Below are 13,558 nucleotides of genomic sequence, written 5' to 3' on the forward strand. Positions count from 1 at the left end.
GAGGTTGGGGAGGACGTAGAGGCGGAACCACTGTACTCCACGCCCTGGACAGTGAGAGTGGCTATGCAGTACCCCCGGATTGCCATGGAGTAGGACCCGGAGGCCAGGGAGATTCTCTGGTTGGCGGGGTGTACCGCGAGGGAGCAGCACCTTACCGTATCAGGATGGATGAAGTTCTCGGTGTTAACGTTGGTAGAGGCCGTTGCTAGGTTGCGTGGGCGGGACTGGTCAATCGTGACCGAGGCGAGACGCGGCTGGTCGTCGATGGTGGAAGACGATGGGGTGCCCGGGGGGCATGGGTCCTGGTACGATGGCGGCACCCACGGGTCGCACGTGTCATGGGGGAAACAAGATGGCGGCGCCTGATGATCCTGGGGAGGACAAGATGGCGGCGCCCACGGGCCGCACGTGTCATTGGGGTCGAACAAGATGCGGCACCCACTGGCCGCACGTCGGGCCGGGCAGCGTTGTCGGGGGTGTTTTGGCTGCCCACCGAGTAACATTTGGGGGCCCCGGGGTTGGTTGGCTGCCGCGCGGCACAGGCGTGGGGTTGGTTGGGTGGGGTCCCCGATGGGGCGGCCATCTGCGGAGTCCACGATGCGTAGGAGGGGTGTAGGCCTGGATGTTGCGTGAAGCGACCGTCAGCGAGTGTGCTAGCTTTTTTGTTGCCGCGAGGTCTAGCGTGGCCCCTTCTAAGAGGCGCTGGCGTATGTAATCCGACCCTATCCCCGTAACAAAAGCGTCTCTCATGAGCAAGGTCGAGTGTTCCGTGGCCGTGACGGCCTGACAGTCACGATCTCTGACTAGGGGAATTAGAGCACGCCAGAAATCTTGCACTGACTCACCAGGAAGTTGACTACGAGTGGAGAGGATGTGTCTGGCGTAGAGCTTGTTAGTCCGCTGAGCGTAGTTTTCCTTCAGTAGCGCCATGTCGCCTTCGTAGGTCGGCGCGTCCTGGATAAGCGGAAAGACGTTGGAGCTCAGCCACGTGTAGAGGATCTGAATCTTCTGAGCTTCCGGAATTGGGTCTGGTGCAGACCTGATGTAAGCTTCGAAACAGGCTAGCCAATGTTCAAGTCCTTTTTGGCGTTGCCTGATTGAGGATCCAGCTGCAGGCGATCGGCTTGATGCGGAGGTCCATCTTCTGAAAACTTTAGTGTAATAAATTGATGCACGATCAATTACACAAAGACAAGAGTTGGATGCAATCGAGGCTTTATTATACTAAGATGTATGGCCTCCTACAGCAGCTGGCTAAATGGCTGCTGTACGAGGAGCACATATATTTATACTCCCCCGTACCTGTAGTACAGGCCCTTACCACAAAGCACCTAATATATAGATCAGTGTGACTACCGCAGGGATTAGACAAGGCTAAGGAAAGGGTGGGTGGGGATGGCAAGTCTTCCATTCGGGATTAGACATGAAGATGCGGGGGGTGGTGCTGCTGGTAAATAAATAGGTGGCGTTTGATGTGGGGAGTGCAGTAGCTGATTCAGGGGAAGGTTCATGATGGTTAGTGGGAAGCTGGAGGGAATGTCTGTGAGCCTGGTAGATGTTTATGTCTCAAATTGGTATGATGTGGAGTTTATGAGGTGAGTGCTGGGGAATATCGCGGACCTGGACTCGCACCGAATGATTATGGGGCTGGGGACTTGAACATAGTCATTGATCAAAGGTTGATCCGGTCAAACCTGAGGTCGAGGAGAGTGTCGGCAGTGGCGAAGGAGCTGAGGGGATTCATGGAGTGCATGGGGTGGGTGGACCCGTGGAGGTTTGGGAGGAAGAGCAAAGGCATTTTCGTACTTCCCCCATGTGCACAGGCTGTGCTCTCGGATTGATTTTTTTGTGGTGGATAAGACATTATCGGCAGGGATGGTCGCCTTGGGGGACTCAACGATCGTGGTGTCAGACCACGCAACGCATTGGGTGGACTTGCAAGTGGACCGTGGGCGGGGGTAGCGCCTGCAATGGAGGCTGGACTTAGGGTTGCTAGTGGATGAGGAGGTATGTGAGCGGGTGGGGGCTCCCCATTCGGGGGTATGTGGAACTCAATAACACAGGGGAGATCTCGGTCACCACGCTGTGGCAGCGATTAGGGGGGGTTCATATTGATCTGGGCGCATTGGGGGAAGGGGGGGCAAACAGAGATGCCAAGGTTGGTGGATGAGATTCTGCGGGTGGACAGGAGGTATTCAGAGGCCCCGGAGGCAAGATTGTTGAAGCAGAGTAGGAATCTCCAGATGGAGTTTGGGCTGGTGACCACAGGGAAGGGATTAGGGCCGTTGCAGAGGGCCAGAGGGGCAGTATATGAGTACGGGGAGAAGGCTAGTGGATGATGGCCCACCAACTCAGGAAGCAGGAGGCAGCAAGGGAGATTGGAAGGGTGAAGGACGGTAGGGATGGAGTAGTATTAGACTGGTGGGGGTAGAATCATAGAATCATAGAAGTTTACAGCATGGAAACAGGCCCTTCGGCCCAACCAGTCCATGCTGCCCAGTTTTTACCATTAAGCTAGTCCCAGTTGCCCGCACTTGGCCTATAACCCTCTATACCCATCTTACCCATGTAACTATCTAAATGCCTTTTAAAAGGCACAATTGTACCCGCCTCTACTACTACCTCTGGCAGCCCATTCCAGACACTCACTACCCTCTGAGTGAAGAAATTGCCCCTCTGGGCCCTTCTGAATCTCTCCCCTCTCACCTTAAACCTATGCCCTCTAGTTTTAGACTCCCCTACCTTTGGGAAAAGATGTTGACTATCTACCTTATCTATGCCCCTCATTATTTTATAGACCTCTATAAGATCACCCCTAAGCCTCCTACGCTCCAGGGAAAAAAGTCCCAGTCTATCCAGCCTCTCCTTATAACTCAAATCATCAAGTCCCGGCAACATCCTAGTAAATCTTTTCTGCACTCTTTCCAGTTTAATAATATCCTTTCTATAATAGGGTGACCAGAACTGCACACAGTGTGGCCGTACCAATGTCATGTACAACTTCAACAAGACGTCCCAACTCCTGTATTCAATGTTCTGACCAATGAAACCAAGCATGCCGAATGCCTTCTTCACCACCCTGTCCACCTGCGACTCCACCTTCAAGGAGCTATGAACCTGTACTCCTAGATCTCTTTGTTCTATAACTCTCCCCAACGCCATACCATCAACTGAGTAGGTCCTGGCCTGATTCGATCTGCCAAAATGCATCACCTCACATTTATCTAAATTAAACTCCATCTGCCATTTGTCGGCCCACTGGCCTAATTGATCAAGATCCCGTTGCAATCCTAGATAACCTTCTTCACTATCCACTGTGCCACCAATCTTGGTGTCATCTGCAAACTTACTAACCATGCCTCCTAAATTCTCATCCAAATCATTAATATAAATCACAAATAACAGTGGACCCAGCACCGATCCCTGAGGCACACCACTGGTCACAGGCCTCCAGTTTGAAAAACAACCCTCTACAACCACCCTCTCTCTGCCTTCTGTCGTCCAGCCAATTTTGAATCCAATTGGCAACCTCACCCTGGATCCCGTGAGCTTTAACCTTCTGCAACAACCTAAACGGGGTATTTGTGGAGTTTTATGGGAAGCTTTATAAATCGGAACCCCCGGGCGGGGAGTTCCCCAAGGCGGAGGAGGACCTGTTATAAGGGCTAGGGGCACCCATTGGACAGGTGGAGGTGATGGAGGGTATGGGGGTGAAGCAGGCAGAGAAGGGCCCAGGCCCCGATGGGTTTCCGGTAGAATTTTATAAAACATTTTTGGGTGAACTGGGGTTCCTGCTGATAAGGGCATTCGGTGAGAAGGGGAAGCTACCCCAGTCCTCAATTTCTTTAATTTTCAAGAGGAATAAGGATCCAGAGCGGTGTGGGTCTTACCGTGCAATATCACTGCTGAATGTGGACATCAAGTTGTTGGCAAAGGATCAAACTGGGTGACGGCGGGCGGGAGGCAGCCGCACAATGGAGGGCTCCCGTTCGACAAAGGCATTTTCGGGGCTTTAAGCCCGGTCCCAGGGTCCGCGGAGGTGGCAGAAGCAGGGAGAAGGCACGGAGGAGGCACAGTGAAGACACAGGAGGAAAAAAAGAACAAAGAAAAATGTTGAGGGTGAGCAAGAAAACGGCCGGAAAAAAAACAGCTGGAGGTCCGTCGGGGAGTGGAAAGGTCACCGCGGGGTCACCAGGAAAAATGGAGGCTGGAGCACCAGGGAAGGCCGCACTGCTTACGGCTGAAGAAACAACTAAGGTGATGGCTGCGGAATTTGAAAAGCAGTTGGCGCAGATTGCGAAATGTATGGAGACGGTGAGGAAGGAGATGAGGGAGGTTTTGAGTGTGCTGGTGGAGGAGGCGGTTTCCCCGGTGAGGACGGAGGTGGCGAGCGCAGTGGCGGAGGTGCGAGAGCAAGGGGAGGCGCTGAAGGAAGTGGAGGAGACGTTATTGCAGCACGGTGATCAACTTGCCTCAATGGGGAAAGAGATGCGGAAGGTGATGGATACTAACAAGGATCTGCGAGGAAAAATGGAAGACCTGGAAAACAGATCCAGGTGACAGAATTTGAGGATTGTGGGGCTGCCTGAAGGAGTTGAAGGACCGAAGCCGACTGAGTATTTTGCCGCGATGCTGGCAAAACTATTGGGGGAGGGGGAAGGATCCCTCCCGATATGAACTGGATCGGGCTCATCGGTCGTGGAGGCCTGTACCAAAGGCGAGTGAGCCGCCAAGGGCAGTGGCTCTGTGCTTCCGTAGGTACAGGGTGAAGGAGAAGGTCCTGAGCTGGGCCAAGCAGAAGCGGGTGGTGCAGTGGGCTGGAGCTGGTATACGTGTATACCAGGACTTTACGGTGGAGCTGGCAAGGAGGCGGGCTGCCACCAACCGTGTGAAGAGGGCACTGTACATTAGCAAGGTGCGGTGCGGCATTGTATATCCAGCGAAGCTGAGGGTGACTTACAAGCTCAGGGGCTTTTATTTTGGAACGGCGGAAGCAGCGGAGGAGTTTGCGAAAGCAGAAGGACTGTGGCAGAACTGACAAATTGAGGAATGGCCATGTGCCGATGTAACCTCATGGCTGTATTTTCTTCTTTTTTGTATCACTGCGCGCGGGTGTAGAGATTAAAGGAGCCAATGTGGTATATATTTGGACAAGGGAAGGGACAGGACTTTCACTCGAAATGAGAGTTCTTTGGGGTGTAGGTGGATAGGCGGGGTTTGTGTGCTAAAAGGGGATCTTTGGGCTTTCCTAGGGCCGGGCAAGTGGGAAAGGGACCCGGGCGGGGGCCTCCACGCTGGCCGGTTTAAGCCGGCCAGTGAACGGGAGTGAGGTGGGGGGGAGGGGCTGCGGCCATCGGAGCCTGGCAGAACAGGGTCCGAGTGGTCTAGCCGGGGTGGAATGTTGGGGGGAAGGAACCGAGATTGGGAGGAGGAGTTTTACAAGAGGCAGTGGATGGGAGGAGCTGGAGACCTGCGGTGGGGGTGGGTGGGGGGTGGGGGGTTGGTGGGGGGGGGGGGGGGTGGGGGGGGGAGAGAGAGGGGGGGAGCTGTGTAAGATTAAGGGTGACTACGGGTAATCCCTGATTCCTTTTTGTCATTTGTTTATGTAAACATGCGGGTTGAGGTTCGGGGGTTGGTGGGTAGATGGGATCGTTGTTATTATGGGGACTGACATATCTTGCTGATTATTGTTTATTGTTGATGGATGTAAATGTGGGAGAAAATGTGAAAAAGGAGTAGAATAAAAAAAATAAAACACAAAAAAAAAGTTGTTGGCAAAGATCTTGGCCTGTGCCGGAAGTGATAGGAGAAGACCAATCGAGGTTTGTAAAGGGGAGGCATCTGTCAGCTAACGTTAGTCGTCTGTTGAATGTTATAATGATGACCTCGGAGGGAATGCGGAGGTGGCGGTCGCTATGGATGTGGAGAAAGCCTTTGATCAGGTAGAATGGGAATATTTGTAGGAGGTTGGATTCGGGCAGGGGTTTGTGGTTTGGGTCCGGTTGTTATATCAGGCACCGGCGGCATGTGTAAGGATGAACCGGGTGAGTTTGGGGTATTTTAGGCTGTATTGCGGGACGAGGCAGGGATGCCCACTCTCCCCATTGCTCTTTGCCTTGGTGATAGGCCCATTGGCAATGGCACTTAGAGCACCAAAGCGTTAGTGGGGGATAATGCCCTGACGGGGTGAAGCATAGGGTCTCGGTAAATGCAGACGATCTGTTGCTCTACATATTGGACCCATTGGAAAGTATTGGCGGTATCATGGGCATTTTGGTGGAATTTGGCCAGCTTCAGCTCCAAAACCTAGGACTTGGCTCCTCACTCTGCATCTGGATCCTTGACTTTCTGACCCACAGACCACAACCAGTAAGAATAAATAACACCTCATCCCCAATAGTCCTCAATACCTGGGCCCTGCAAGGCGGCATACTTAGCCCCCTACTACACTACATGTACACACATGACTGCATGGTAAAATCTGGTTCCAACTCCATCTACATGTTTGCTGACGATATGACCATAGTGGGCCGGATCTCGAATAATGACAAGTCAGAATACAGGAGGGAGATAGAGAACCTATTGGACTGGTGCAGCGACAACAATCTATCCCTCAATGCCAGCAAAACTAAAGAGCTGGTCATTGACTTCAGGAAGCAAAGTACTTTACACATCCCTGTCAGCATCAACGTCCGAGGTGGAGATGGTTAGCAGCTTCAAATTCCTAGGGGTACACATCACCAAAAATCTGTCCTGGTCCACCCACGTCGACGCTACCACCAAAAAAGCACAACAGCGCCTATACTTCCTCAGGAAACCAAGGAAATTCGGCATGTCAACATTAACTCTTGCCAACTTTTACAGATGCACCATAGAAAGCATCCTATCTGGCTGCATCACAGTCTGGTAGGGCAACTGCTCGGTCCAAGACCGCAAGAAACTTCAGAGAGTCGTGAACACAGCCCAGTCCATCACACAAACCTCCCTCCCATCCATTGACTCCATTTACACCTCCCGCTGCCTGGGGAAAGTGGGCAGCATAATCAAAGACCCCTCCCACCCGGCTTACTCACTCTTCAAACTTGTTCCATCGACAGGAGATACAAAAGTCTGAGAACACGCACAAGCAGACTCAAGAACACCTTCTTCCCCACTGTTACCAGACTCCTAAATGTCCCTCTTATGGACTGACCTGATTAACACTTGTTGCTAACATTGCCTTAGTTTAATTGCTCTGTTTTATTACCTTTGCTCTTGAGTCGCCAGGTATCTTTATTATACCGCCACGTGGTTCAAGTCCAAGTAATGATCAATAATCCAATACACCAATTAGTAATATTTAAATCAAAGCACATTTATTATACACAGTAATCACTACTCATGCATAAATTCTACGTCTAAGCTACTTCTTACAACTAACAGGCCTATACTTAATTTGGAACTGGACCACCAGGTCAGGGAAACGAATGGCCTTTCGTTCGGCTTCTGAGCCTGCGGGATTCGAAGTTGATACAGATTGATAGCTAGGAGTGCCTATCTCGTAGCGAGCGTTGAAGTAAGACTTACAGGTTCGGTCGGCTGCTGAAGAGTGACGAGAGCTGGAAGAGCTGGAAGCGAGCCGAAGAAGAAGAGTTGCAAGCGGTGGAAGAGAGCGCCTTGAACTTGGGGCTCAATTCTTATAGTCCCCAGGGGCTTCCCGCCTTTCGGGGTGGACCCTGTACCTGGTCCCAAGTGATTGGACTTTGTCCCAATCGCTTGGTTCGATTTTCTCCAATGCTGGAGCGGTTCCCTGATCGATGGGCGGTCTTGAGGTGGTCGTTCGCCTCCTTTTGTGTAGGCTTCTGCTGGCGCCGAAGAGTCTGGTTTTGCTTTGTGTGTCTAAAGGTTGCTTATTTTTCCCGGGGATTGCTCATTAGTCTGCAGATGGCTGGTGTTTTGTTATGCTGATGGTTGCTGGTATCGATCTTGTCTGGCCTTTTCAGAGGTAAATACACAGCCAACCTGCAGCTGCTCGTTTTTGTCCTGTTGGCTGACTTCCCCATCAGCATTTGTCATTCGCCATTTTAAATCGGGAGTTGGCCATTTTAAGTGGCTACACACTACACCCCTGTATGCTTCACCCAATGCCAGTGTTTATGTAGTTACATTGTGTACCTTGTGTTGCCCTATTATGTATTTTCTTTTTCTTTTCTTTTCATGTGTTTTAATGATCTGTTGAGCTGCTCGCAGAAAACTACTTTTCACTGTACCTCGGTACACGTGATAATAAACCAATCCAAGATTTTAGAGTCCATTATTAAAGATAAGATCACGGAGTCCTTGGAAGTGCATGATAAAATAGGACTGGATCAGCATGGCTTCGTCAAGGGGAGGTCATGTCTGACAAATCTGTTCTTTGAGCAGTTCTTTGAGGAGGTAACAAGGAAGTTAGACAAAGGAGAACCAGTGGACGAGATTTATTTAGATTTCCAGAAGGCTTTTGACAAGGTGCCGCATAGGAGACTGCTAAATAAGTTAAGAGTCTATGGTGTTAAGGGTTAGATCCTGGCATGGATAGAGGATTGGCTGACTGGCAGAAGGCAGAGAGTGGGGACAAAGGGGTCTTTTTCAGGATAGCAGCCAGTAACTAGTGGTGTGCGTCATGGGTCTGTGCTGGGACTACAACTTTTCACAACATACATTAACGATCCGGAAGAATGAACTGAAGGCACTATTGCTAAGTTTGCAGATGATACAACGATCTGTAGAGGGCCAGGTCGTATTTAGGAAGCAGGGGAGCTGCATAAGGACTTGGACAGGCTAGGAGAGTGGGCAATGAAGTGGCAGATGGAATACAATGTGGAACAGTGTGAGGTTTTGCACTTTGGAAGGAGGAATGGAGGCATAGACTATTTTCTAAATGGGGAAATGCTGCGGAAATCAGAATCACAAACGGACTTGGGAGTTCTTGTTCAAGATACTCTTAAGGTTAACATGCAGGTTCAGTTGGCAGTTAGGAAGGCAAATGCAATGTTAGCGTTCATGCCGAGAGGGCTAGAATACAAGAGCAGGGATGTACATTTGGAGTATTGTGAGCAGTCTTGAGCCCCGTATCTAAGGAAGGATGTGCTGGCCTTGGAAAGGATCCAGAGGAGGTTCACAAGACTAATCCCTGGATACAGAACTAGCTTGGTCATAGAAGACAGAGGGTAGCAGTGGAAGGGCGCGTTTCTGAATGGAGGGCTGTGACTAGTGGCATTCCTCAGGAATCAGTGCTGGGACCTTTGCTGTTTGCAATATATATATATAAATGATTTGGAGGCAAATGTAACTGGTTTGATTAGTAAGTTTGTGGACTACACAAAGGTTCATGGAATTGAGGATAGCGATGATGACTGTCAGAGGATACAGCAGGATATAGATCGGTTGGAGACTTGGGCTGAGTGATGGCAGATGGAGTTTAATCAGGACAAATGTGAGGTAATTTTGGAAGGTCTAATAAAGAGGGAAATATACAGTAAATGGTAGAACCCTTAAGAGTATTGATAGGCAAAGGGATCTGGATGTACTGGTCTGCAGGTCACTGAAAGTGGCAACGCAGGTGGACAAGGTAGTCAAGAAGGCATACAGCATGCTCACCTTCACCTGCCAGGGCATTGAGTTCAAAAATTGGCAAGTCATGTTGCAAGCTTTATAGAACCTTAGTTAGGCCGCACTTGAAATATAGTGTTCAATTCTGGTCGCTGCACTACCAGAAGGATGTGGAGGCTTTGGAGACGGTACAGAAAATATTTACCAGAATGTTGCCTGGTATGGAGGGCATTAGCTATGAGGAGAGATTGGAGAAACCTGGTTTGTTCTCACTAGAACGGCGGAGGTTGAGGGGCGACCTGATAGAAGTCTACAAGATTATGAGGGGCATGGGAAGAGTGACAGTCAGAAGCTTTTTCCTCGACTGGAAGAGTCAATTGCTAGGGGACATAGGTTTAAGGTGCGAGGGATAAGGTTTAAAGGAGTTATTGGTTGTTTCAACAGGGATTGTATTGGGAGAGAGTTACTGCTATGGGCAGAGTATTGGCATAGTTCAATAAATCGTACCCCTGGCTTCCTCCAGCTACTAACGCCGCTCACCAGTGATATTTAACATGATCATGCAGAATTTAAGAGAGGTTAGTTACAGGTATGTCATTTCAGGCTACTGGTTACCTCCTCTACCTTTCCTTGGTGTGTTTTTTCACACTGGATTGTGATGTACCATCAATAACGACAGAGGGCGAGTTGAGAGTGAAACTGTGGCTTTAATTTGCTTAAAGATACCTGCTGGCAGCTGGCCCCAGACTGAAGGCAGGGCCGGAGGTTGGCCACCTTAATACATGAGCCCGAGGGGAGGAGCCACAGATGGAGCCAGCAGGGGAAAGCCCAGGCATGTTACATACAGCAGGTATAATACAATATAGTGGTTTACCACAGATAGTTCACCAAAAGATCACAGATTTTGATGATGCTGTAATATTTTGGCTGCCCCATTGGTAGTTTTGCTGCAGTCATAGATCATGTGGTCAGGCTGTCTTTAGAAGTGGAGAAAGAGCATCAAGGTGGTGCTGTGCAGGAGGCCATCTTCTCAGTGGTCTAGCAAGGAACATTTCTCCCACATTGCTTTTACTAAGAAGAAATGTCGGAGGTGCCTTCGCTTCACAAAAGCAGCTAGTGACTGCCACCAAGCTTTATCACCTGTTACAGTCACAAGCCTGCACCAGCACGGACAGTACTGTAGGATCAATATGACCATGTCTATTAACTTTTATACTATGGGCTCTGTAGCAGATAACATCAATGACATATATAGTCCACCAATATACCAGGAAAGTCACCAAGTTTTTCTACACCAGGAGGAATATGTGTCTCCCATGAACAAAGTAAAGTAAGACAAGAAAACTCTAGGCGTCACCCACATGACTGACTTTTCCAGTATCAAAAGTGTCATAGACGGCATCCACATTGCCTTAGATAGTCTTTGCTTTTGTTTATTAAAATTGTTGCATTGGTATTTTGACAATGGCTCATCTTCATTTAGTTGATAATGATCGAGATTTTCCATCTGCCTCAACGGTGTATTTCCCAGTGGCAGAGGTGGTTCGCTATGGACCGTCAGCGTGATCTTCCGTTTCCAATGGCATTTTATATGGCTCACCCTCCCTGCTGCTGGTGAACCTACCACAGGGGGTGTCACCTTGAAGGTCCTGCTGGTGGGATGGGCTGGAAAATACCGGCCAAAATTTCTGGTTGCCTAACTTTTTCTGAAAATCTGCTTTGGTTACAAAATGTAATTTTTATGAAGCACTGTAACCTGAAGAGGGAAAAATAATCAGATGCTCAACCAATTGAATGTGCTATCTAGCATCAAATGCACAAGCTCATGTGGTTAAATATGCTTACAGTGAAAATTCTTGGGAGGAATTCTATCATCTGAGAACGAAATCCTGTGGCGGGGATGGTAACATGGAGTATTTCCCGCGATGGAGCCATTGGGAAAACTGGCCATATCTTTTGACCCGACCTCTCTATTGCTGTAGTGTTCTGGGGTCCAGGGTTGCTGACAACCTCCATCCCAAACTCCGGAGGTAGCCCCAGGCATTGTTTAGGTGAGTCCTAACATCTGAACACCACATTGTTCCAGAGATGTTCTGCACCGGTATGTTTGCCTGCTGGTCCCGCAGAAAATCGGATGTGGGTGTCTGGCCTTCATTTGGATCCCATTCGCAGGACGCAAATCAAGTTTCACACCAACGGCTTCCCAATCCACTATGGCAGGCACCAGGGGAAATTCACACCGGTGTAAAACCTCACTCACCATTGAACCGCCAGCAGGGGCAAGTGGGAATTCCGCCCCTTGACCCTGAAGTTTGGAAACGATGACTAACAGCCCACTATGTGGATGAGGTTGATATGCGAATGGAGTTTGCAAAACAAAATTAATATCATGAGGTTTTAATTGGATGAGCAATGTTTTTTGACCCTTAGGCAATGAAATAGGCTGCAAAAGATTTGAAAGTAATTCCTTTCTTTTTCACATGATGCAGATGATAATGTTAGCCAAGGTGATTATAGATAAGGATGATGTCACACTGTCAGCTACAGGTATCATGACTTTAGTCAATCTGCTTAAGTCAGGGAAATCATCAACGGTCATTGTTGTAGGTAAGATGCATTGTTATGTTTATTGTTTTCAACTGTGCTAAAATATCTATCTCTATCTATAATTGTAAATCTGCCGATGCAAATGCAAACAAAAGACTATGATGCTGCCCAGATCAATTAACGTCATAGAATTTAAATTTATAGTAATATGCCATCTTCCCAGGCATTTATTCATAGCTAATTTATGACTTATTCACATTGCAGGTTGACTGATATATTATGTCACATATATGATTATGGTATGCAAAAGTGATCATATCCCAGTTATTGGCAAATATTTTGTAATAGCCAAATATCACATTTCCTTAAAATCATATTCTAGTAATCAGAACATTCTTAATTCTGAACATGCAGATTTTTCTGTACTTCTGTACTTCTGTTTTGTACTCTTTTCAGTTCATTACTGTACAGCTCAGTCCACTTTTCAGTTAATTGCTGTACAGCTCATTTGATATAATTGAATATATCATATAATGTGACACTCATCCACACAGACCAACAAGTTTCCAGGTTTGATTCCTGCTCAGTTAATTGTTGTCTGCTGAGACCAATGATGTGGTACTCAAATTGACTTTGCTGTGGCTGGAGCAGAAATGGGGATTTGTTTTTTTTTCACAATCTAGTGTCATTACAAGCACGGTAGCATTGTGCATAGCACAATTGCTTCACAGCTCCATGGTCCCAGGTTCGATTCCGGATTGGGTCATTGTCTGTGCGGAGTCTGCACGTCCTCCCCGTGTCTGCGTGGGTTTCCTCCGGGTGCTCCGGTTTCCTCCCACAGTCCAAAGATGTGCGGGTTAGGTGAATTGGCCAATGATAAATTGCCCTTAATGTCCAAATTGCCCTTGGTGTTGGGTGGAGGTGTTGAGTTTGGGTAGGGTGCTCTTTCCAAGAGCCGGTGCAGACTCAAAGGGCCGAATGGCCTCCTTCTGCACTGTAAATTCAATGATAATCTATGATTAATCTAGGACAAAGGTTCGGCACAACATCGTGGGCCGAAGGGCCTGTTCTGTGCTGTATTTTCTATGTTCTATGTTCTATGTTCATTACTGTGGTGGCTCGAGACAACACTCTAGAGGCATCCAGTAGTAACAAAGGGCTTTATTGATGTAAGGCAAAGGCTGGTATAGTTACAGACACAGCACACTATAGGATAGGTGTTAGCTCTCCTGCTCCCGATCCCTGCTCCCAAGGCCCGCACTTACTTGCAATTGGTTGGGGTTCGCGCGCTCCCCTGCAATTAGAACATAGAACATAGAATGATACAGCGCAGTACAGGCCCTTCGGCCCACGATGTTGCACCGAAACAAAAGCCATCTAACCTACACTATGCCCTTATCATCCATATGTTTATCCAATAAACTTTTAAATGCCCTCAATG

General features: G+C 48.7%; 1 protein-coding gene across 1 annotated transcript in view; it reads left to right on the plus strand.

The window, feature by feature from the left end:
- ankar (ankyrin and armadillo repeat containing) overlaps positions 1-13,558 on the plus strand; it is a 397,884-nt gene that overhangs the window by 316,674 nt on the left and 67,652 nt on the right. Inside the window, exon 19 of the mRNA XM_072494724.1 lies at positions 12,060-12,177. Coding sequence (XP_072350825.1) covers positions 12,060-12,177 — 118 coding nt within the window. The remainder of the gene's footprint in view (positions 1-12,059; positions 12,178-13,558) is intronic.

The sequence above is a fragment of the Scyliorhinus torazame genome, chromosome 2 (assembly GCF_047496885.1).
Source record: "Scyliorhinus torazame isolate Kashiwa2021f chromosome 2, sScyTor2.1, whole genome shotgun sequence".
Lineage (NCBI taxonomy): Eukaryota > Metazoa > Chordata > Chondrichthyes > Carcharhiniformes > Scyliorhinidae > Scyliorhinus > Scyliorhinus torazame.